The sequence below is a fragment of the Agelaius phoeniceus genome, chromosome 35 (assembly GCF_051311805.1).
Source record: "Agelaius phoeniceus isolate bAgePho1 chromosome 35, bAgePho1.hap1, whole genome shotgun sequence".
In the NCBI taxonomy this organism is placed as follows: Eukaryota; Metazoa; Chordata; class Aves; order Passeriformes; family Icteridae; genus Agelaius; species Agelaius phoeniceus.
Genome location: NC_135299.1, coordinates 3,334,152 through 3,358,039, shown reverse-complemented (window position 1 = coordinate 3,358,039; position 23,888 = coordinate 3,334,152). Strand labels below are relative to the sequence as shown.

At 55.8% G+C, this 23,888-nt stretch overlaps 3 protein-coding genes across 15 annotated transcripts; 2 read left to right on the top strand and 1 right to left on the bottom strand.

Moving 5' to 3' along the window:
• Window positions 1–9,182: 9,182 nt before the first annotated feature.
• LOC143696452 (uncharacterized) lies at window positions 9,183–10,791 on the top strand. Of its 4 annotated transcripts, none has more exons than XM_077192738.1 (2): window positions 9,183–9,602; window positions 10,114–10,791. In XM_077192738.1, the coding sequence occupies exon 2, from the start codon at window positions 10,150–10,152 to the stop codon at window positions 10,789–10,791; it is 642 nt and encodes a 213-aa protein (XP_077048853.1). In that variant the 5' UTR covers window positions 9,183–9,602; window positions 10,114–10,149. The 4 variants fall into 4 exon arrangements, with proteins under 4 accessions (XP_077048853.1, XP_077048854.1, XP_077048852.1 ...); XM_077192739.1 differs by having other exon boundaries at window positions 10,095–10,791; XM_077192737.1 differs by having other exon boundaries at window positions 9,185–9,602; window positions 10,117–10,791.
• A 436-nt stretch (window positions 10,792–11,227) lies between these two features.
• Window positions 11,228–19,144, bottom strand: CSAD (cysteine sulfinic acid decarboxylase). 7 transcript variants are annotated; one of them, XM_077192728.1, is made up of 16 exons: window positions 19,025–19,144; window positions 17,118–17,352; window positions 16,581–17,044; window positions 15,578–15,704; window positions 14,837–14,927; window positions 14,370–14,476; window positions 14,152–14,267; window positions 13,578–13,657; window positions 13,447–13,501; window positions 12,752–12,868; window positions 12,613–12,677; window positions 12,420–12,501; window positions 12,136–12,335; window positions 12,017–12,068; window positions 11,648–11,737; window positions 11,228–11,542 (listed from the first exon to the last, which is right to left on the bottom strand). In XM_077192728.1, the coding sequence occupies exons 3-16, from the start codon at window positions 16,722–16,724 to the stop codon at window positions 11,369–11,371; spliced, it is 1,500 nt and encodes a 499-aa protein (XP_077048843.1). In that variant the 5' UTR covers window positions 16,725–17,044; window positions 17,118–17,352; window positions 19,025–19,144; the 3' UTR covers window positions 11,228–11,368. The 7 variants fall into 7 exon arrangements, with proteins under 7 accessions (XP_077048843.1, XP_077048841.1, XP_077048842.1 ...); XM_077192726.1 differs by lacking the exon at window positions 19,025–19,144 and adding an exon at window positions 18,131–18,208; XM_077192727.1 differs by lacking the exon at window positions 19,025–19,144 and adding an exon at window positions 17,640–18,113.
• ZNF740 (zinc finger protein 740) lies at window positions 19,109–23,174 on the top strand. Of its 4 annotated transcripts, none has more exons than XM_077192742.1 (7): window positions 19,109–19,239; window positions 20,739–20,870; window positions 22,036–22,122; window positions 22,226–22,285; window positions 22,429–22,543; window positions 22,667–22,785; window positions 22,867–23,174. In XM_077192742.1, exons 1-7 carry the CDS (start codon window positions 19,222–19,224, stop codon window positions 22,957–22,959), a joined length of 624 nt encoding a protein of 207 aa, XP_077048857.1. In that variant the 5' UTR covers window positions 19,109–19,221; the 3' UTR covers window positions 22,960–23,174. The 4 variants fall into 4 exon arrangements, with proteins under 4 accessions (XP_077048857.1, XP_077048858.1, XP_077048859.1 ...); XM_054649137.2 differs by having other exon boundaries at window positions 19,213–19,353; XM_077192743.1 differs by lacking the exon at window positions 22,226–22,285.
• The last annotated feature ends 714 nt before the right edge of the window (window positions 23,175–23,888 follow it).

Genomic DNA, 23,888 nt, shown 5'->3' with positions numbered 1-23,888 from the left:
AGGACTGTAATAGTCCCGTATGATTTAAAACAGCTTTTCTCGTGCCTCATGACCTCTACAGAATTCAAATTATGGGAATTGGCATAGAAACAACTGCTAAAAGAAGTTCTCCCAGACTTGCATGCTGACCCAAAACCAGCAAAAGATGCCAATGGCCTGCCAATTACCATTGAGCATCTCTCCGGTGAAGGCCAATGGTCCTTAGCCCAAATCCAAGCTGCAGTAATTCCTGTAGAAGCACTTGAGAGAGTCAAAGAAGCAGCTGAGAAAGCTTTTTTTACCCTCCAACCAGAAGGCCCATTCAAACCATATAGTAAGATCAAGCAGCTAACATCCGAGCCTTTTCTGAAATTTGTAGAAAGGTTGACTAGAGCCATTGAAATCCAAGTTAAAAAAAGAGAATGCAGGGGAAGAAGTTTTAGAAGAAATGGCATTTACAAATGCAAATTAACAGGGTCGAGCGGCAATTTTAAGCTTACCTCTAGAACTCCCCTACACTAAAAGATATGCTTCTAGTTTGTAACAGGAAAGTGCCTCTGATGAGTGTGGCTGAAGACATCAGACCAAGGCTGCTGCCAAGACCACCACAGCGTGTCGCCGTTGCCAGCCCTGCGCCCATTCCCTCAGCACAGCAGTACCCTGGGCAGCAGCGAAGACCAGCAACGGTGGACCCCACAAAGCCATGCCTGCTTTGCCACAACCTTGGGCACTGGAGTAACCAGTGCCCCCTGAAAAAGCAATTTGATGAATTTAGAAATAGCAAGGGAGGAGAACTACAAGCGTTTCCAGAGGGTCAACAACAAGAAAAAACTGAATGAGGAGTGCCGGCCTGCCAGGCGCGCAGACACAAAAAGAGCAGGCCAAGGAAATGAGGGAAACAAAAAAGTTTCCCTCAGGTAATATCCGTATTTCTCTAAGTGAAGCAGATGCTTCAAGGACCACTTCTGCTGGTCCGCCATTGAAAGTGAAATCAAATAACCTTTACTATGACTTAGGTGAACCTATGTTAACCACAACTTCTGTCAATGAGCCTTTCAGATTGCAGCTGACAGAACCACTCCACCTGAAAGACACTGAGTGGAATTTTGTCTCCGTCAACCCACAACAGCAGGGTACTTGGCACCAAATTCACTGTAAGTACATTGTCATTGGGGACACCAAACACACACCACACGAGATTGAAATTGCTCCAGGAATGACAACATCAGATCTTGAGCAATTCGTTCTCGGGCTGCATTGTTTCCACCCACCCCTGTTTCTTCCCAAAGGACAAATTGTTGCACAAGCCATTACAGTGCCAAGTTTACCTGAAGACACTGAAAAACAAGGGCCCACAGTCGCCTGGGTCCAAGTTATTGGGAAGGACAAACCCAAATTATGGTGTAATGTCAGTGGGGGTGGGGAGTCAAAATGCATTGAGATGCTTGTAGACACAGGTGGAGACTGCACAGTGATCCCAGCACAAGACTGGCCTGCACATTGGCCTTTGCAAAATGTGGCTGGTCACGTTTGAGGTGTAGGAGGCCTGCAATTGGCAAGACAATCCAAGAGCGTTGTCCAAATTAAGGGGCCAAATGGACAATTGGCAAATATCCATCCGTTTGTGTTAGATTATCTGGAATCATTGTTAGGAAGAGATTTAATGGCCCAGTGGGGTGTCACAATTGATATTCCAGACTTTCCACAGGATTTTTGGGCAACAGTCACTGAAAAGCACTCTATCCAAAAACTGAATTGGAAGACAGACACACCAGTTTGGGTAGAACAGTGGCCACTCAGTAAACAAAAACTGAAGGTGCTCGAGTGTCACAGACATCTTTTCATTAAAAATCCTTTCTTAGGATTTTTCTTCCTGAGAAGCTGAGAGGTTTCAGGAACAAAATGTAAACAATGGTTATCTGCTGCTGTGGAGTGCAACAGGTGCATCTGTGATTGGCCCATCTTGGATGTTTATAATTAATGGCCAATCACATCCCAGTTAGCTTGGACACTCTGTCTGAGACACAAACCTTTATTTTTCATTCCTTTCTATTCTTAGCTTAGCTAGCCTTCTGAGATGAAACTTTTGCTTCTATTCTTTTAGTGTAGTTTTAATGTAATATATATCACAAAATAATAAATCAAGCCTTCTGAACATGGAGTCAACATTCTCGTCTCTTCCTTCACCTGAAAACCCCTGTGAACACCATCACACTCGAGGAGCTAGTGGAAGAGCAACTGAAAAAGGGTCACATTGCAGACACCACGTCTCCATGGAATTCTCGTGTTTGTCATCCAGAAGGCTCACAAAAAGAGATGGCAGCTCCTCCACGACCTCAGACAAATTAATAACGTCATTGAAGATATGGGCTCTCTCCAACCTGGTATGCCATCCCCAGCGATGCTTCCCCTAGATTGGAAATTGGCTGTTATTGATATAAAAGATTGTTTTTTTCTGAATTCCCCTACACCCTGACGATGCACCGCATTTCGCATTCTCAGTCCCCACTATCGACAGGGAAGTCCCTATGAAAAGGTACCATTGGACAGTTCTCCCTCAGGGACTAAAAGCCTCACCATTGATCTGCCAATGGTATGTCTCTTCCCTGCTTTCCCCAGTGCGTGCAGCTGCAGAAAAGGCCATCATCTATCATTATATGCATGATATCCCTGTGTGTGCCCCCAATGATGATTTACTCACCCCCACACTTGACCTAACGATTGATGCATTGATTGCTGCAGAGTTCGAGCTCCAGGAAAAGAAAATTCAAAAGATGCCACCTTGGAAGTATTTGGGCTTAGAAATTGGAAATAGGACCATTGTTCCTCAAAAATTAGAAATAAAACGAAGACCAAGACCCTTGCAGATGTCCACAAGTTCTGTGGGTCTTTGAACTGGGTAAGGCCGTGGCTGGGTCTCACCAACGAAGACCTTTTCCTCTTTTCGATTTATTGAAAGGGGGAGGGGACCCGAGTTCTCCTAGGTCTATTACCCCAGAGGCACGGAAGGCTCTAGAAAAGGTTCAGATTGCAATGTCCACAAGACAGGCCCACTGATGTCAGCCTGACCTGCCATTCCAATTTATCATCTCAGATAAGTTGCCACACCTCCATGGAATCATTTTCCAGTGGGAGAAAAAACAAACACCTAGACAAAGAAAACACCTAAAAAGTGCCAGGACCAGTGGGACCTTCTCTTGATCATAGAATGGGTTTTCCTCAGTCACCAAAGGTCCAAGAGAATGACAAACCCCCAAGAGCTAGTAGCAGAACCGACCTGGAAAGCTAGCACCCAGATCAGAGAGCTGGCAGGATGTGACTTTGAGTGCATTCACATTCCAATCAAGTTAAAATCGGGCCAAATTACTAAGAAAATGTTAGAACATTTGCTTCAGGAAAACAAGGCGTTGCAGTTTGGTCTAGATTCCTACCCAGGACAAATTTCTATATATCTGCCTGCCCACAAACTTTTCGAACAAAAAGTTCAATTTACTCTGAAATTGGGAGGTATTCAAAGTAGGAGACCTTTAAAAAAGGCTCTGACCATCTTTACAGATGCGTCCGGGAGATCCCACAAGTCTGTTATGACTTGGAAGGATCATCAAACCCAGCAGTGAGAGACAGACATTGCTGAAGTGGAAAGTTCACCTCAGGTTGCTGAGTTGGCTGCAGTTGTTAGGGCCTTCAAAAGGTTCTCAGAACCATTCAATCTGATTACAGACTCTGTATATGTGGCAGGAGTGGTATCCAGGGCAGATCAAGCAATACTGCAAGAAGTGTCTAACATCACACTTTTCAAATTGCTCTCAAAACTTGTAAAGTCAGTCACCCACCGAGAGCAACCATTTTATGTGATGCACGTCAGGTCACACACCGACTTGCCAGGGTTTATCGCTGAAGGCTACAGAAGGGCAGATGCTCTTGCTGTACCTGCAGAGATGGCCACTCTTCCAAATGTTTTTGAACAGGCAAAAATCAGCCACCAGCTTTTCCACCAAAATGCACCTGGCCTGGTTCGTCAGTTTCACATCACTTGAGAACAGGCCAAAGCGTTTGTGGACACATGCCCAACATGCACTCCCTACAGTGAGTACGGGAGCAAACCCTACGGGGTTGAACAGTTGTGAACCGTGGCAAACAGATGTTACACACATACAGGCATTTGGACAGCAGAAATATGTTCATGTTAGTGTAGATACCTTTTCTGGAGCAATCTATGCCTCTGCCCACACAGGAGAGTCATCTTCCAATGCCAGAAAGCACGTCCTACAGGCCTTTTCTTTCATAGGCATGCCCAAGGAGTTGAAAACTGATAACGGGCCCACTTACAAATCCAAGGAATTCAGGAGCTTCCTGCAGCAATGGGGAGTAGAGCACAAAGCTGGGATCCCCTACTCCCCTACAGGTCAAGCCGTAGTAGAAAAGACTCACCGTGATATCAAAAGAGTTCTAGACCAGCAACATCAGGTCCTGAAAGTGGAGCCTCCCCAAATCCAGTTGTCCAGGGCAATGTTCAAAATCAATTTTCTGAACTGTTCTTTTGACAGCCTGAATCCGCCCATCCTACGCCACTTTAGGGGGAGCAGTCAGATGTCGATGATAGAAAAGTCTCCAGTCTTAGTAAAGGACCCTGAGACTTGGAAGACAGTGGGACCTTAAAAATTTGTTACATGGGGACAAGGATACACCTGTGTGTTCACCTCCTCTGGTTTAAAGTGGGTTCCTTCTAAATGGGTAAGGCCCTATGTCCCCAAAGTCTCAGGGAAGTCTACAGAAGCGCCCCAGGTTGCCAATGCTGCCTGGAGAAGGAAACGCCACACGCGTTCCCTGGAGGAAATTCCATTTAAGCCTCCTATCTGGAATAGTTTGTAATATATGTTTGTCTTAAGTTCCTTGTACCAGTTTAGATCCCACGGTTAGTGTGCAGTCTTGAGATGCCATGAGAGCGACTCTGCTCCTTGTCGCAATCATTCCACCAGCGATCTCCTGGATAGCCTCTCAGCTGAAAGCAAATGTATGGACCACCTTCAAATTACGACATCAAGAAAGAAACTGATGACTGGCTGAGTGGACTGTTCGAGGGCTGGGGTCTCTCGGGCGGGTTGGGATCTATTCTGAAAACTGTAATTTTAGTATTGTTTATTTTAGTTATTGTTATTGTAGTCGTTAGCATTGTTTTCGGACTAATCAAGCGCATGATTCACAAGCTAATTTCAAGCTCATCTCCCCCTCCTTAAGTCTACCATTTGGAAGCCCTTAGTGCTCCAATGGATGACATGGAAGCCTCAGTGGAAAACACTGACCCTCCTGAAGAGGAGGAACCAATTTACCAGTCGTGGTTTGGCAAGAATTCTGTGCCCCAAACCCAGTCCTCTTCATTTTAAACGAAACAAGGGGGAGATGTTGCGGTGTGATGGCATAGCTTGCCTCAGTTTCCCGGTCCTTCCCCAGTTGCCAATGACCACTCCCTTCCCTCTCCCTTGCCCCCTGCTGAGTGCTGTCTGTCAATCTTGGCATTCCAGAAGGGCGTTGAGGGATTGGCAGAGTTCAAAAGATGCCTTTCAGCCCTGGGGGACATTGGGCCATCCAGGTGTCATTTGTCCCCTGAGACTTCCCCCCCCTCACCTGGTTGGTGGGATCCCTGCCCCTTCCCTCCCCCTCTCCCCGAGGTTAAAAGGAACAGCAACCACGTGGTTCAGGAACTTCTGTTAGAGCTGTTGCTGGATTCAGAGGCTTGTGGGCTAGGAATAAAGCTCTGGATCGAAACCCTCTAGCAGAACCCGACACCTTTTCCTTCACCTCGCCTTAAAGCTTACCTCTGCCAGAGGTAAACCTGAGCTCCTGCATGCCTGGACTTGTCCCAAGTACCCAGCTGCAACATCCACCCAGCTAGCCAGAGGTGTCTCTGAGGTGAAGTCACCACAGTTGCCTCTTTTGGTCAAGCAGCAAGGGCGGGACAAGCCCAGGCACGTTCCATCCGGCTATATTGGATTTAATTCCAACACCATTAAACTCTGCAAGCAAGAGATGCTATATGCCTGTGTATGTGATTTAAACCTAATCATTGTAGTACACATTACTAGTCTCCCTGAAATAGTATATAAGCGTTTGTATCCCACAAAAAAATCAGATTCTGATCACTGAGTCAGTGTCCCTGTCTCTCTCCATTGCCAACACAGCACTAAGTCGATTTTGTCTAGGTTCTGCATCAGGGAGCTGCTCGCTGTGCTTGCACTGTTGGCCATACAGCCCTGCTGCCATTGCAGGGCAGTGGAGGCTGCTGTGGTGCTGGCGCTATTTAACGCCTCCCCTCATGCAGGGTGCTGGGAAGGGGACGCTAGTGCCACTGTCCCTGCCCTTTCCACTGGCAGTGCAGCTGGCTTGGGGCAGCCACACAGGCAGGGCTCGCCGCAGGCCTTGCAGGCCAAACCAACACATCTCCATCCTTGTGCCCCACCCCTGCTGTCCTTGTCCCCATCCCATCCCCTCCTCCCCATCCTCATCCTAGTGTGCCCATCACGATGTCCCTATCCCTATTCATGTGTCCCAACCCCATCCAGGTGTCCTGATGCTCATCCAGGTGTCACTGTCCCCATGCCCCCTGCAGTGCCTCCGGAGCTGGCCAGGGTTCCAGAAAGTGCCCCTGCACTCAGGGCAGAGGTGAGGCTGCTCTCGGCCATGGGTACAGTGGTGTTGCCGCAGGTTGGAGCTGACGCTGAAGCTCTTCCCACATTCCCTGCATGTGTACGACCGCCCCCCGGTGTGCATCCACTGGTACTGCACCAGCGCCGAGCTCTCCCCGAAGCGCTTCCCGCAGTCCTGGCAGCCGAAGGGGTTCTCCCCGGCGTGGATGCGCCGGTGCGTGGCCAGGTTGGAATTCTGGCTGAAGCCCTTCCCGCAGGCGCTGCAGGTGAACGGTTACCCCCCAGTGTGGGTGATGCAGTGCCGTGCCAGGCCCGAGCTCCAGCTGAAGCCCTTCCCACATTCCCCATAGATAGTGGGGTGCAGCCCAGCCCCTTCTGGCCTCAGCAGCTCCTTCAGGGGACTTGGTCCCCCCACAGGGGGCCTGGGGGGCTTCCGGTGTTGCTAGGCCGGGCCAGGATGGGCTGTGCAAGAGGAGGGTGGGCACCAGTTGGGCAAGGACAGGGGCTTGGGGCCCCCTGCCGCCTGCTCCATCCCAATGACACCTGCCCTTTCCAACTGGCACCTGGCCCTCTGTCTCAGCTTGGTCCCAATGGTCCCTTCATCCTTCTTTCCATTTTCCATCCTCTCTTTCCCTTTTCCATTCCTTTTCCACATTCTCCATTCTATTTCTACCTTCTCTATTCCCACTGTCCTTTCCCCATCCTCTTTCCCACCTTTCTCCAACTCCTCTTCCCCTTTTCCCATCCTCTTTTCTCTTTCCTTCTCCCATCCTTATCTGCTCCATCCCCTCTTTGCATTCTCCATCCCCTCTTTCCCTTCTCCACCTCCTCTGAGCCTTCTCCATCCCTTTTCCCTCTTCCCCATACCTGTTGCCACCTCCTCCCTCCCCTTTCCTACCCCCATCCCTATCATATTCCGAAGCCGGAGTTCACTTCCCGCAGCTCCGCACTGCCACCCAAACAAGGGTCTGGGATTGGGGTGCAAGGGGGGCCAGGGGCTGGAACAGACAAATTCCTTCCGGAAAACAGGGATGAACTTGGGGTACCCAGAAAATCCCCTGCACCCCAAAATCAGGACACCCTCATGCCATGGGTTTGGGGTAACTCTGTACCCCAACACTGGGACATCCTGATACGTGAGACTGGGACATTCTCACACCCCAAAATCAGGGCACCCCCATCCCACAGGACTGGGATATCCCTGCATCCCAATATTGGGGCATTCCCATGCCATGAGATTAGAACCCTGCACCCCCAAATCAGGTGATATTGACCTTTAACTCTGGGATTGTGGTGCTGCCATGTCCTAGGATCAGGGCATCCTCATGCCCTGGGACTGGGGTACCCCATTCCATGTGAATGGGACATCCCTGTACCCCAACCCTGGGACACCCCCATTCCATGGGAACAAGACATCGCTGCACCCCAGGACTGTGGCACCCCTGGGCTGTTGGATCAGGGCACCATCTTACCCTGGAATTGGGACAGCCCCATACCCTGGGAACAGGGCATCCTACACCATGGGCACAGGACAACCCCACATTCCTGAGATTCCCATATCCTGGGATTGGGGAACCCCCATACTCCAGGATCAGGGTACCCCATTCCATGGGACTGGGACATCCCCGCATCCCTGGAGCACCCCCAGACCCTGGAACTGGTGTACCCTTAGGCCACAGGAATGTGACACCCCTGTATCCTGGGGCATGGAAAAGGGGAATACCTTGGAACTGGGCTACCCCCACACGAAGGGTGCAGGATACTCTCACATCTCTGTCCCCCCTTACCCTGGAATTGAGGTACCCCTGTGCCATAGGAATGGGCTACCCCAACATTCCTAAGATTCCCTTACTCTGGGATGGGGTCACCTCCATACTCTGGGATCGGGGTCCCTCCACACCGTGGGACCACAAGCCCCCCCATCCCTGGGACCCCCTGGGACCCTCCCTGAGGTTTGAGGTCTCCCTGTACCACAAGGGCAGGGTCTCCCCCATTGCAGGTCGTTAAGGGACCCCAGAAAAAGCATCCACCCCCCCCTCCACGATTCCCCCTCAGAACCTCTTGCCGTGGCCAGAGGCCTCTTTGGCAGGAGGTGGAGAGGTCTCACCTGTGGGGGGGCCCTCGAGCAGTGGGGTTTCCCGGGGATCCGTGGGGCCGGGGGGATCCCGGGGGGCCGACCCCCCCCCCCAGCGTCCATTGCCGCTGTCCCCTGGACGGAAGGACATGGGGGGAAGAGAGGGGGCAGGGAGAGAACTGGGGTGACCCGAGGACACCCCACGGGGGGGCCGCTGCCTCCCCCAAGGGAGGGTTCGGCCTGCCCGAAGCCCTTCCGTGCTCCTCCTGACGCTGGGGTCACACAGAGTGACATGATGGCACTGCCCTCGTCCCACCCCACAGCCCCTCCCATTCCCCCACGGAGGAACCCCTGTATCTGGGGGGGGGGGGGGGGGGGGGGTCGCTCCCTCTCGCCCCTCCTCCCGCAACTCAGCAATCGCGGCGGAGCTCTCGCAAGGGGAAGCGGAAAAAAGAAAGGACACGGCGGGGGCGAGGGGAATTGCTCACTCTCCGTTTGGGGGGTGGGGTGTCCCCGGTGGCCACTCACCGCTGTTGGGGAGCACGGGGGCTCAGGGGCACCGGACGAGGCCGGGCGAAGGGAAGGGCTCCCGCGCGGCCGCACTCGGGGCTGGACATTGGGCCCAAAACTCACTACCCGCACCCCCGAACCGCCCCTGAGCCCCCAAACGACGCTCCGGACTCCGCTCCGGACTCCGCTCCGGACTCCGCTCCGGACTCCGCTCCGGACTCCGCTCCGGACTCCGCTCCGGACTCCGCTCCGGACTCCGCTCCGGACTCCGCTCCGGACGGCCCCACGCAGGACGCGCCCCGTCCATTCAAAGCGGCCCCGCTCCGCTGTGGCGGGAGAGGAAGCCGCGCCTCCACTCCGCAGATGCGGAACTGCCCTGGCGGGAACGGAGCGCGGTGAGAGCGGGGCGGCGGCGGCGGGAGAACGATGGGCTTGAGGGAGAGAACGGTGGGAATCCGGGTTAGGGAAGTACCGAGGGCGCCGCGAGATCGTGGGGACCCGGAAGGAAGGGCACTAGGCACATGGCGGGGACATCGGGAGGGACATCGGGGGGAGCCAGGACAGAGTGGGGGCACTGGGGTGACATTGGGCGTCCCAGGCCCAAGGAAGGATGGGGAGGCACAGTGGGGACCCAGCCCCAGGGTTGGGGGGCCACTGGGGGGAGGCTCGGCGGTCTCAGGCCCAAGGCAGGGTGGGGTGCTCTAGGGGGACGCTGGGAGGGTTCAGCCCCGGGGGCACCAGGAAAGCCCTCGGGGTGGGTGGTGACCCATCTATCCCCAATTTATGGAGCACAGGGTGACCCCTCTCCACTCACACCCCGAATTTTTTGGGCCCAGGGGTCACCCCCTTTATCCCCCACTTTTTGGGCTGCATGGTGATTCCTCTAGCCCAGCCCTTGTGTCCCAGCAGTGACCCCATTTCCCTGCGGGATTTTCTGCCCCGATGGCGAGAGACGAGCGGGCAGCACTGCTGGATGTGCACCAGGCGCTCTCGGAAAAGCAGTTCCAGGACCTGAAGTACCTACTGGGAAGCGAAATTCCTGCCGGGCTTGTGCTCCAGGCATCGCGCTCAGAGTTGTGCCAGATCCTCCTCGAGCGCTTCCCGGGGAATTTCCTGCATGTGACCGCTAGGATCCTGCGGCAGATCGGCCGCCTCGACCTCATCCAGCGCTTCCAGCTGCCCCTGGAAGAGCAAATCCTGGAGGAAACCCCCAGGGAACCTAATGGGGACACCCCCAACGTGACCGGGGACCCCACTTCAGGACAGCATCCTGGAGGGATTCCAGCTCCACCCGTGAATTCCCGACGCTTGACAGAGAAGGATTTGATGACAGTCGCCCGAAAATTGGGAAGAGAGTGGCAGGAGGTGGGAATTCTGTATCTAGGGCTGGAGCGGAGCCGGCTGGAGCAGATCCAGGAGGAAAATCCGAACAATTCCATCCTGCGGAGTTTTGAGATGCTGCGGGATTGGCAGCGGCGGCAGCGACACGAAGCCACGGCGTCCCAGCTCCTAGCCTGCCTTGAGCAAGCCGATCGTCTTGATCTCGAGATCCTCAACTTCCTCCGGAGCCTCCAGGGGAATTGAGGGACCCCCAAACTCCATTTCTGGGCGAGGGGAGTGTGATATCAAATTAATTTAAAATTGGGACCATTAAATGCTCTTTTATTCCATGAGTGCTGAGTTTTAGGATCAAGTGCGGAGAACATCCATCTTTACTCCTGATTTAAAGATCCCAGAAGGAAGTCCAGGCTCTGCTCCACCTCCTCAGGGATGGACGCAGCAGGTTTTGCAGTACTCTCACAAGAGTTTTTTTGGGTACTAACAGATCCTCTTCCCTACAAGTTCCAGCCTCTGGAGCTTCAAGAAGTCATGGGAATGTCAGGAGAGTCACAAGGCCACTCACTACATGCTGTTCCCAGAATCCACAACCTCCTCTGGAGCTTCCAGGGGAATTAAGGGACCCCCTACACCCCAAACCCTATTTTGAGGGTGGGGTTATATCAAATTATTATCAGATCAGGACCATTAAATGCTGTTTTATTCCAAAAGTGTGGAATTTTGGGGTCATTTCCAATTTGGGATGTGGGGAGGAAATCAAGGCTCTGTTCCTCAGGGATGGGGGGAAGGTTTTGGGGTCTTTCACAGGGGTTTTGGGGAGTGCTCACAGATCCCATCCCAATTCCTGTATCTCATCCAGGAAGAAGTCCAGGTCCTGGCGGGTGACAGCAGGATTGGTGATAATTTGCCGGAAGAAGTTGACGTGGGATCCTTGGGGTTGGTATCCCACCATCATGGAGCCCCTCCGGATCATCTTTTCCTTGATGGCTGGGGCCACCTAGGGGGAAACACCATTTCAGGAGGATTTTGTTTTTCTTTTTGGGTGATTTTTGGGGATTTGGAAGGCTGTTGGTGGTGGGGGAATTTGGAATTCTGGGCTCACCTTTCCCAGTTTGTCCCAGAATTCCGGGGAATTCTCCTGGCCCCGCAGGCTGGGTGGGATGAACCAGAAGCAGAGGTTGATAAATTCTGGCTGCAGGAAGAGGAAGAAGAAGGAGATCATGGCCATTCACCCAATTCTCAGAATCTGATTGGGATTCGGAATGCCAGGAATTCAGCCATGTGTATTCAAACCTCTGAGATTTCAGCCTCTGGGATTGAAAACTCTGGAATTTAAACTTTGGGGATTCAAACCTTTGGGATTAACCCCCAGGGAGTTAAAGCTCCAGGATAATTTAAACCTGTGGCATTCCAACCTCCAGGACTCTTAGGTGTCCATATCCCCCATCCTACATTCCACCATCACCCTTACCTCCATCACCAGCTGGAATCCCTCCCTCCTCTTCACCTGCTCCAACAGGTACCTGGGGAGAGCAAAGGGGTGAAGCCAAGTTTGGGAGGGTGGAGGGTCCCCCTGATCCTGGGGCTCACCGAGTGGCACTGAACGCCCGCTCCACACGCTGTGCCAGCCCCCGGGTCCCCACGGCTTTCCAGAGGATCCAGAGCTTGAGGCTGTCGGCACGGCGGCCGCACTGGGGGCTCTTGTCCCCTGTGTCCAGGGACACGTCGTAGAACTTGTCCCGCTGGAACAGGTAAGAGGCCCCCACGCCATGGCAGCGCTGCAGGAGCCCCTGGGAGGAGCAGGGGGCACCAAAATTAATGAGGGGGCCCAGAAGGCATCCTAGGAGCATGAATTCAGGATGGGGGGCACCTACGGAGCTGTCATGGAGCAGGAATGCCGAGCACTGCAACCCCACCATCAACAGCTTGTGGGGGTTCCAGGTCACTGAGTCAGCTCTGGTGGGGGGAAACAGCAGAGTTTGGGGGGGCCCTGTGGGGAAAAAGGGTATCCCCAAAAGCTCAGAGGGTGCGTGGGAGTCTTTTGCAGGGGTAGGGGGAGGGACACACCTGTGGATGCCGGCAAGGAGGTGACGGAGTCGGGGGGACAGGAGGGCGCTGCCCCCCCATGCTGCCTGCAGGAAAAGGGGGATCAGCACCCACAGGGGGACCCCCGAGCCCCCCGCCAGCCAAGCACCCCTGAACTCACGTCCACATGCAGCCATAGCCCGTGGCGGGCACAGACGTCGGCGATGGCGTCCAGCGGGTCGAAGGCACCTAGGACAGTGGTGCCACTCGTGGCACACACAAAGAGGGGCTCCGAGCCCTGGGGGGAGGATTAGGGAGGGGTCTGGGGGTATTGGAGGGTGCAGGGGGCATGGAAGGGGGTAGAGGGCAGGGGAGCATAGGGAGTCAAAGGTGGCCAGGATGGTGGCACAGAAAAAGAAGGGGCTCTGAGCCCTGGGTGGGCATTTGTGGGGACTTTGAGGGGGCTGAGGAGGAAGGCTGGGGGGGGGCTGGAGGATACAGGGAGACATTGGGGGTGCAGGAAATGGGCTACAGAGGACTTTGGGGCAGACAGGGGACTGACTTTAAGGGGGGACAGGAGGTCTGGGGAGGACAGGGGACTTTGGTGCATTGAAGAGTTGAAGAGACAGTGGGGGGGCATTGGAGGATATTCAGGTTATTTGGGGGGACATTGGGGAGATTTGAGGAGACATTGAGGGACATGGAGGGTGGTTTGTGGACATGGGAAAGGCTTTGAGAACATTGGAGAGGCTTTGGGGACTTAGAGGGGGACACACGGACTTTGAGGGAGCTTTGGGAACCCTGGGAAGGCCGTTGGGGATACTGTGGAGGCATTGGGGAGTTTGAGGGGCTTTGAGGTGTGCAGCCTCTCCTGACCTCAGCTTTCACCCTCTGGATCTCCTTCTCCAGCTCTTCCGGGATCATCTTCCCCCTGAAAGGAAGGGATAGGGATGGATACATGCAGGAATCCCCTGACCTGGGGTCCCTCGGGACCTCCCAGCACTCACCTCTCATCTGTCCGCACCAGGTGAACATTGTCCGTGCCAATTCCCAGGAGAGCAGCTCCTTTTAGGATGGAGTAATGGCTCTGGGCAGGAAAACAGGACTGGGATTGGGGGGACCCCAGGAACCAGATCTGGGGTCACCTCAGGGACCAGACTTGGGGTAACCCCAGATTTTGGGTAATCTCAGGGATCAGACTTGGGGTGACCCCACAGGCCAGGTTTTGGGGTAACCTGTGAGCAGGTTTTGGGGTGACCCCATGGATCAGGTTTAGGGCAACCTCCAAGGATCAGCTTTGGGGCAACAGCAGGATCAGGTTTTGGGATGACTCCAGGTGACCCCCTGGATCATGTTTTGTGGGGATCCCAGGGATCAGATTTGGAGTCACCCAGAGGATCAGGTTCGGTGTGACCTCAGGGGGCCACATTTGGGATGAGTCCAGGAATCAGGTTTTGGGATGACCTCAGGGATCAGGTTTTGGGGTGACCCCAGGAATAAGGTTTGGAATGACCCCATGGATTAGAATTGGGATTACTCTGAGGATTAGGTTTTGGGGTAACCTCGAGCCCCCACTCCCACCTCCTGGGATGCAAACAGGCCCAGGCGAGGCAGGTCCCAGTTCCCTCTGCTCCGGCTCTCCGGGAAACGCCGGAATCGCGCCACATTCATGGCCAACATGTTGGACATAGAGCCCCCTGCCCAGGACAGGGACCTCTGTTTCACCCCCAGGGCACCATGGACAGGCTGCCAGGGGCAGAGGGGGGACAGGGATACCCCTCAGGAAGGGTCTGGGATACCGGGAGCGAAGATCCCGTCGCCGCTGCTCCACCCCACAAGCTCCCGGAGCTTGGCCAGGACCTGCTCTTCCATGAGCACCAGCACTGGGGCCACTTCGTATGTGTACCTGGAAGGGCCCAGCAGGAGTTGGGGGGTTCCCCTCCCCCTGAAACCTCAGAACCCCAAACAACTTTCCCCAGAGCCTCAGCACCCCAAAACCCTCCCCCCAAAACCCCCCCTCCATCAGCACCAACACTGGGGGCCAGATCAGGGGAGTCAGCAAAGGGTTTTGGCAGGTACTTTCTCATTTGGGCTCCTCAATCCCCCCAAAACCCTCCCTCCAAACCTGAGCACCCCAAAATCCTCCCCCCACTCCATCAGCACCAGGAGCTCCTTGCAGGTGGATCTGGGGGAGGGGAGGGTCACAGCAGGTTTTTGAGGGGTCTCCCCACCCACCAGCCCCCCTTTGGGAGTGTCGGGGGCTCACGGGCTCGTGTTGAGGGTCTCGGTGAGGAACCGGCCAGCCAGGGCGTGGTGGTCCAGCCCTGAGAAAAGCTGGTTGAAGAAGCGGGGGTGACCTGGGGGAACACGTTGGGGACAGAGGGTGGTCAGGGGAGGACATGGGGGGGGAGAGGGGGGAACAGAGAGAGATATGGGAGGGGATAGGGAGAAATGGGGGGGACCATGAGAGAGTTTGGGATGGCACGTGGGGGGTGGAACACGGGAAGATAAGGGAAGGACCTGGGAGGTTCGGCGGAGTCATAGCAGGGTCATAAGGAGACTGGGGAGACAGGAGGAGGACATGGAGGGCAGAATGAGGGGGTGTGAGGAAGTGGGAAAATGAGGGGGCAGGGGGGATATAGGGGAATCAGGGGGGACACAAGAGGGACATGGAGGATGGGGGGACATGAAGGATGGGTGGGTAGGGAAGGAACAGATGGAACATGGGGGAGTTGGGGGCACATGGGGAGGGTCAGGGAGTGGATAGGGGGGGAAATGGGGGGGCGCACGGGGGCAGTCAAGCGAGACACAGAAGATCGGGGGTTCATGGAGGGGAACATGGCAGGGGCCACAGTGTTTGACACTGGAGGCACCAGGGCCACACTGGGAACTGCTGGGCTGAAGTGAGAGCTGCTGCGCCAAATGGAGTTTGTGCAGAGCTAAACTGGGAGTCACTGGGCCTGCCTGGGGCTGTACTGGTGTGCACTGGTGTGTACTGGGAGCGCACCAGTGCGGACGCTGAAGCGCAGCACGTCCCGGCAGCGCTGCAGGAGCCGCTCCCGCCCCTCCCCGTCGCTCCGCAGCTCCAGATCCAGCAGGTCCCGGAGCTCCTGCGGCTCCTTCCAGTCACACACCTGGGAAAGTGCTGGGAATGACTGGGAGGGACTGGGAACGGGACTGGAAACCGCAGGGGGAATGGGCTGGGAATGATGTTGAGAATGGGACTGGGAATGGAAACAAGACTGGGAATGGGACTGGGACTGGAACCAGGAAACAGAATGGGAATGGGACTGGCACCGGAACTGCAAACAGAATGGGGAATGGGAATGAGAATGGGGCTGGAAGTGGGACTGCAAATAGGACTGGAAATGGAAACAAGATGGGGAACGAGACTGGAAATGAGAATGGGACTGCAACTGGGACTTACTCTCATTCCCAGCCCCAGTGCCACTCCCAGTCCTGTTCAGAGTATAAGATTGGGAAGGGGACTCAGAATGGGAACAGGACTTGAAATGGGAATGGGACTGAGAATGGCACTGGGAATGGGACTAGCTGTTGGAACAGGGCTGGAAGCAGGACTTGTATTAGGAACAGGATTGGGAATGGGACTGGAACTGGTTTTCAGAATGGGAATAGGACTGGGAAAGGAGCAATATTGTGACCCTCATCCCCTTCCAAGTCTGCTTCCAGTCACATGCCTGGGAATGACTGGGAATAGGATTGGGAATGACTGGGAATGAGAATGGGATTGGGACTGGGACAGGGAATGACGGGAATAGGATTGGGAATGACTGGGAATGAGAATAGGATTGGGACTGGGACAGGGAATGACTGGGAACAGGACAAGCAATAGGGACAAATCAGGAACCCCACCCCTTCCCAGGGAGCTCCTTCCAGTCACATACCTGTGGGGACAGGAATGGGATTGGGATTGAGAATGGTACTGGAAACAGGAATGGGAGGGATGGGACTGGGGACCCCCCCTCTCCCGAGTGCCCCAGTGTCCCAACCTTCTGTGTCACATCTGTGCTCTTCCGCACGCCCTCCTCCAGCAGGATCTGGAACACTTCCTGCAGGAATTCCTCCCCAGCGGCCGTGTCCAGGCCAGGACATTCCAATGAGATGCTGTCCCCAGACCCAGAGGGCTCAGCCATGGCAGGAGAACACAAGGAGACCCCAAAGTGCAGCGGGAGGGACCCTGGAATTGGCAGCAGGTGGCAGGAGTGGGGGATCCCAGGATGAGCTTCTCCTGGAAGGAGATAATCTTGGGATAAAGTGATGCCGGGACAAGGATCTTCTGGGATAAGGTGGTCCCAGAACAAGGTGATTGTGGGACAAGGATCTCCTGGGATAAGGTGATCCCAGGCTGAGCTTTCCCTGGGGATGAGGTGCTCCTGGAATAAGGCTCTCTCAGGATGAAATTCTCCTGGGATACGGCGATTCCAGAATGATGTTCTTCTGGAATGAGGTAGTTCTGGAACAGGATGATTGCAAAATTAGGTGTTCCCAGGATGGGTTTCTGCAGGCATCAGGCTCTCTGGACTCACCTCTCCTCTCACTTCTGCCAGCTGCAATTTTCCAAGATCAGGATTAGGTGATCCTGGGACCAGGGGATCCTAGAATTAAGTGCTCCCAGGAGAAGCTTTTCCTGGGATCAGGCTCTTCTGGATCAGGCTTTCCCAGCTCCTCTCTCTTCCCTCCCCAGGATGGAATTTTCCTCTGGTCACGTCGCCAGGGGGCAAGGAGCAAAGTCCAGGACTCGGGAAGGAGCCCCGGAGGGTTCTGGGGACAGGGGGCAGGGTTAGGACTGTGTCCCCGGATCTATGGGAAGAGTGGTGACCCCATATGACCTCCCACTCCCAGTGTCCCCACAACCCATTCCCAGTGTGGCCCCCACCCATTCCCAGGGTCTCCAAACTTATTCCCATTGTCCCCCTTGTCCCCATTGTGCAGCCCACCTGTCCCCAGTGTCCTCCCATCACTCCCAGTGTGTCCCCCCACCAGTGTTTGGTGTCCCCCATGTCCTGTGTCCCCACACCCATTCCCAGTGCCCTTCATTTCCAGTGTACCCCAAATCCCAGTGCTCCATTTCCAGTATCCCCCTCATTTCCCAGACGCCACGGGGAGAGCCAGTACCGGCCCCGGGGGAGTCTGGGGGGACAAAAAGGGGGGGCAGAGGAAAGGGGCGGACCAGCCCCCAAAAGGAGTAACGGGGGACACCCCAAGGGAAGGGGTGGGAGTGAGGGGGGGAGCCCAAAGCGGGGTTGTAGTGGGGGGTCCCCAAGGGTTTGTCGCGAGTGGGGGCCGCGGGGCGTGGCGCCGGCGGAGGATTGGCGGGTGGGAGGGTTCGGTCCCTGTCGCGGATGGGGGGACATGTAGGGGGCTGTAGTGGGTCCCGCTCGCGGTGAGTCAGGGGGGATCGACGGGGGGTGCGACCCTCCCCGGATAGGTCCCTCCCCTGGAGAGGGTCGGGGGCTCTCAGAGGAGTCCAGGCCGCGCCGTTGCCATGGTAACTCCCCCCCCCCCCCCAGCTCCCCCACGATGGCGGCGCAGCACTCGCCGTCACGCCGCCGCTCTGCGCATGCGCACGGAAGCCCGCACTTCCGCCCGGCGCCCTGCGGCCCCGGAAGCGGCGGCGGGGGCGGGGGCTTCCGGTTCCGGGTGGCGGCGGCGGCGGGGGGGCGGCGGGGCCGGGCTCGGGCGGTCGGAGCGCGGAGGGGCCGCGGCAGGTACGGATCGACCCCCTCGTGACACCCCCTGCGAGACTCTCCGGCACCCTGAGGGCCGCCTGGACTCCGACCGGCACCGGGGGGCCGTTCCCACGGGGGATGAGGGAAGGGGAACGGGCTCGGGGTGGGAGGGGGATGGGGAGGGATTGGGGGGAGGTCCCTAACGAGAGAGGCGGCCCCGATCTCCGGTGCGGCCCCTCCCGGCGTGACCCTCCCCAGGCCTTTCCCCGGTTGTGACCCCTCCCCGGGACACAGCCGCTGGGACACCCCCGGTATCTCTACTGTGCCCGGGGTCTCCCTGGTGGTCCCACCCCCTCCGTGCTCCCTCCCTCCCCGCTCACCCCCGGGCGTGACGCCCCCCCCCCCGAGACTTGGTGATCCCCCACTGTGTCACCCCCCGACTCCTCCAACCCCCGCAGGTTACAGACACTCTCGGGATCCCCGGAACCGTCCCCACGCCCACCTCCCGCTCCCCAGAGTCACCCACCCTCGGGACCCTCATTTTCCTTCTTCCCCTGGGACGCCCCCTGTTTCAGGAATTTCCCCCCCCAGTGCCATCCGGTCCTGGGACACCCCCCCACATTCCTCGCGGGGTGTCCCTGTTTCCCCCCCGGCTCCCACCCCGAGGTCCTCTTCAGGCCCTTCTCTGACCCCCACTGCCCCCCCACTGTTCCCCCCTGACCCCACCCCAACCCCCCCTCTGTTCCCCCGACCCCGCCTCTGACCCCTTTTCCTGCTGTTCCCCCAGGCGGATCCCTCTGGATTCAGCTCCGTCCCTGCAGATCCAGCACCCGCCCAGCTCGGGGGGTCCCGGCATTGGGGGAGAGCCCGGCCCTGTCTCCCCCCCCTTCCTGCCCCAGTGGCCCCCTCAGGAGGAGGAAGAGGAGGAGGAGGAGGAGGAGGAGGAGGAGGAGAAGAAGGAATGGCGGCGCCGTGGCGGGTACTGGAGCCCGCCCAAAAATCCATAAAAATTTACTGATCCCACCTTTTCTTACCCCAAACGAGCTTTACCTGGGCAAGAAGTAAGGCCAAAGGCTCCCACAGCATGGCTCAGGTAATGAGCCCCCACCCCCTGCATCCTGACACCCCCAGGCCCAGGAATTTGGGGGAACAATGGCCCCAAAAAAATGGGAAAAGGGAAAGAAGAGGGGAGAGAGCTGGAGCTTCCCTCCCCCTGCGCCAGGGTGGGGGGTGCCTCCCCATCCCCCCATCCTGCTTCAGGGGATATCACAGGATTATCCCTGTTCCCCTCAAGATTATCCTGATTTTCCCCAGAAATACCCTGAATTTTCCCCTTAGCCCTGAGGGCTTGTGAGGCCTCAAAAAAGGAGGTTCAAGCTGCCCCTCAACATGTGGATTCTTCCCAAACTTCCACAGTATTATCCCAAATTTTTCCCCTGATTATCCCAGTTTTCCCCAGGATTTCCCAAATTTCTTCAGTAGCCTTTAGGGCCCCAATAAAGGCAGGTCAGTCATTCAGTAGATGGTTTGGGAGTGTCTTTGCCTCACCCCACCTTTCCCTCCCCACTTTTGGGGTTTTTCCAGAGTTATTCCTGAATTGTTCCAGTTTTCCCTGGGATAATCCAAATTTTCCCCAGGATTATCTTGAAATTTCCTTATCCATTAGATCCTCTCTGGGCTGGAAGAAGATTTTCCAACCCCAAACACACCCTGGGGTCTTCCCAGAGTTACCCCAGGATTATCCCAGTTTTCCCTGGTATTCTCTCAATACTTCCTCACATTTATCCTGAATTTTCCTTGTGATTATCCCAGTTTTCTCCAGGATTTCCCAAATTTCCCCGGTAGCATTTAGGTCCTGTCAGGCATCAAATCAATTTGGGGCTCAACCCCCCCCTAAACCCTCCTTCTCTGGGGCTCTTAAAATTATTCAGGAATTACCCCAGATTTTCCCCATAATTCCCCATTTTTTCCCTGGGATTATCCCCTAATTTCCCATTAACCCTTAGGTCCCAACAGGCCTCAAAAAAGGGGGTTCATCCTCCTCCATTCACAGTTTTGGGGTCTTCCCATTTTGCCATGGGTTTATCCCACTTTTCCACAGGATTATCCCAAAGTTGCGCATAATTCCCTTGAATTTTCCCATTTGACTTTAAATCCTCATTGGGCTGAAAGAAGAGGGTTCAACCCCCTCTGTCCCACTTTGGGGGTCTTCCCAGAACTATTCTGGGATCATCCCAAATTTCCCCTGACATCATCCCCAAAGCTTCCCCAGATTACCTCAAACTTCCCTTGACATCATCCCAAAGTTTCCCCAGGATTATTCCAAACTTCCCTCGAGATCATCCCAGAGTGTCCCCAGATTATCCCAAAGCTTCCATCAGGGCCCAGAAGCAGGGGGCTGCTGCCCCACCCCCCTCCAGGGTGCCCCCCGGTGTTCCCGGGCTGGGGGCTGATCCTGGGGGTCCCTCCCTGTTCCAGGCGAGTCTCCTGGCCTGCGAGGGGCTCTCGGGCGTCTGCCTCGTCCCCACCGTCGCCAGCAAGAAGATGATGCCCAAATCCGGCGGGAAACAGGACGGGAACCGGGAACGGGGCTCCAGCCCTGACCTCCTGGTACGGAGTGGGACGCCCTGGCTGGGATCTGGCACCTTCCATGGGGGATCCCACCTTTGACTGGGGGATTTTGCCCTTAATTTGGGGGTTTATGCCGTCAGTCTGGCTTTTCCTACCTTTAATTTGGGGCTTCCCTGCTTTAATTTGGAGTTTTCCACCTTTAATTTGGGTATTGCCACACTTAATCTGGGGGGTTTCCACTTTTAATTTGCTTTTTTTATGTTTAATTTCTTTTTTTCTGACTTTTTTGGGGGGTTTCCAACTAATTTTTTTTCCTGCTTTAACTTGGGCTACTCTGCCCCAAATTTGGCATTTTCCACCTTTAATTTGCCTCTTCCTCCTTGAATTTGAATTTTTTCTCCTCGAATTTGAGGTTTTCTCCCTTTAGTCATCCTTTCCTACATTTTGTTTGACCTTTTCCACTTCTAATTTGGCTTTTTCCTGCCTTTATTTGGCTTTTTCCTCCTTTAGTTTTCCTACTTTAGTTTCATTTTCCCACTTCTCATTTGACCTTTTTCTGCTTTAATTGAGTTTTTCATCCTTTCATTTCCTATTTCCGGCCCTTACTTGATTTTCCTTCCTTCACTTGCCCTTTGCTTTCTTTTGTTGGACTTTTTCTCCTTCATTTGGATTTTTCCTCTTTTATTTGGTCTTTTCCTGCCTCGGATTTTCCTGTTCTAATTCCATTGTTTCCCCTTCAATTCCATTATCCCCCAACCTCCCCATTCCCGCTCATCCTGAACCCCCCCTCCCCAATTTCCTGCCCCGATTTACCCTCCCTAATCCCCCCATCCCAATTCACGTCCCCCAATTCCTGCTCCCCCAACCTGCCCCAATTCCTGCTTGCCGAATCCCCCCTTCCCAATCCATCCTCCCCAATTCCTGTCCCAAATCCCTGGTCCCTCCATCTCCCTTTCCCAAATGCCCCCCAATTTCTTCCCCCGTCCCAACTTCCCCCCCGTCCCAACTTCCCCCCTCGCCATCCCCCATCCCAATTCCTGCCCCCCAATCACCCTTTCCCAAACCCCTCCCTGCCAATTCCTGGACCCACAATCCCCTCTTCCCAATCCCCTCTCTCCAATTCCTGCCCTGTTCCAAACCCCTCCCAACTTCTGCTCCCCAAACCCCCCTTTCCAACCCCCACCCCAATTCCTGTCCCCCCCAGTCCCTCCGCCAGGACCCCGACAAGCCCCGTGCCCGCAAGGACGATGATGCTCCTGAGGCCTCCAACCCCAAGAAATCCATGAAAAAGGCAGGTCCCCTCCCCCAGCGGGGGGTCCCCCCTCGATTTTGGGGTCTGGGGGGGGTCGGGGGCCATCTCGGGGGCCGCTGACACCCCCTCGCCCCCCCGGCAGCGCCGCAAGCGGGTTCCCGGCGCCGAGGGACCCCCAAGCTCCTCCCGCCGAGGATCCCAGGTTTGCCGCCGCGCCGCACGAGGAGGAGGAGGAGGAAGACAATCTCCCAAACTCCGGCAGGCGCAGGACGGCCGGGGGGGGGGATTTGGGGGGGCTGCTGGGGGTCCCCCCGGCTCTGAACCCCCAAATCCCCCCCATTTCAGATGGTGGTGATTGAGCAAAACGGCTCCTTCCAGCTCAAGAACTTCATCTGCGACCACTGTTTCGGCGCCTTCCGGAGCAGCTACCACCTCAAACGGCACATCCTCATCCACACCGGTAATGAGCCCTCATTAATGAGCAGCCCCCCCACCCCTTCCCTCCACCGCTAATGAACCCTCGTTAATGAGCAGTCCCAGTCTCCCCGGCCCTTCCCTCACTAATTCCCGGCCGGAATTCCAGGGGAGAAGCCGTTCGAGTGTGATATGTGCGACATGCGCTTCATCCAGAAGTACCACCTGGAGCGGCACAAGCGCGTGCACAGCGGGGAGAAGCCCTACCAGTGCGAGCGCTGCATGCAGGTATTCCCGGAGAATTCCCGTGGGAATGGGCGGGGCATCCCCAGCGCCACCGCCAGACCTGAGCCCGCCTTGTCCCCGCAGAGCTTCTCCCGCACGGACCGGCTGCTCCGACACAAGCGCATGTGCCAAGGCTGCCAGACCAAGACCCCGCCCGACTCCCAGCTCCTGCTGTGAAAATCTGGAAATACCGGGAAGTTCAGGGGGTGCGGGAGGGGGGTGTTTCTTCCTGCACCCCCGCACATCACCATGCTCTGCCTCACCTGGATTTCTCACCCCTCTAAGGATGGGGAAGAACACGAGTGCTGCCAGCATGAAAAAACTTGGATCGTTCCTGCCCTCCGGCCTAAAAACTTGGATTATGATCCCAAAAATCCTCCTGGAATCTTCAAGTGCCCCCCCCGCCATCGTTATACCCCTGAATCCACCCCTCCCCCTCTTAGGAAAGACTGGGAACCCCCAAACTGCCTGAAATCCCGGCGGATCCGGGATGCCTGTGCACAGGTAGGAGGGTCCCACTGGGAACAGCAGCAACAATCCCTCTCTTCTTTGGGAAAAGGAGGAAAACTGAAGATGTTGGGGAGTGCCTCAGCTTGGGGGGGTACACCCCTTTTTTTTTTTTTTTGGAAAATAGGAAAAGGAATTTGGGGGCCCCCTTGAGCGGCGCATCCTGTGGGACACTCAGCAGCACTTCCCATTTCCTCTGGAACTCCTTCAGATTTTGGGGGGCTTCCCCTACTTCCACATAGTTTTGGGGTGCTGCCTATGTCCCCCATGCTGGGAGGTCTGCGCCCTAGGTGGGGGCAAGGAAGGGGGGGCAAGGGGACCCCAGTTTCTGGGGAAACCCTGCTCCAAGGGAAAGGAAAACCCCTGGATCAGGGGCAAGGTGGGGGGGGGGCAGGAGCAGCCCCCAGAGACCACGAGGTGGGCCCTGCTCTTCCCCCCATTTTGGGGGGTCCCTCTCCCCCCATCACAGACTGCTCCAAGTGGCAAGAGAGATGAGTTTGCGCCCCCCCATTTTTCTGCCCTGAACCCCCTTTCTGGGCCTGCAGGAGTTTTTGGAGGGGCCCAAATTTTGGGGACCTCCCCCAATGACACTTCAAGAA

Bases quoted from the DNA above. Each gene is read 5' to 3' on its own strand.
- ZNF740 (XM_077192742.1), top strand. The intron at 22,123-22,225 runs GCAGGTCCCCTC...CCCCCCCGGCAG, and splicing joins CCAAGAAATCCATGAAAAAG to CGCCGCAAGCGGGTTCCCGG. The intron at 22,786-22,866 runs GTATTCCCGGAG...TTGTCCCCGCAG, and splicing joins AGTGCGAGCGCTGCATGCAG to AGCTTCTCCCGCACGGACCG.
- LOC143696452 (XM_077192738.1), top strand. From the start codon at position 10,150: ATGGCGAGAGACGAGCGGGCAGCACTGCTGGATGTGCACCAGGCGCTC.
- CSAD (XM_077192728.1), bottom strand. From the start codon at position 16,724: ATGGCTGAGCCCTCTGGGTCTGGGGACAGCATCTCATTGGAATGTCCT. The intron at 13,502-13,577 runs GTGAGTGCTGGG...CCTTCCTTTCAG, and splicing joins CTGGTGCGGACAGATGAGAG to GGGGAAGATGATCCCGGAAG. The intron at 11,543-11,647 runs GTGAGCCCAGAA...GTTTCCCCCTAG, and splicing joins TCTGGGACAAACTGGGAAAG to GTGGCCCCAGCCATCAAGGA.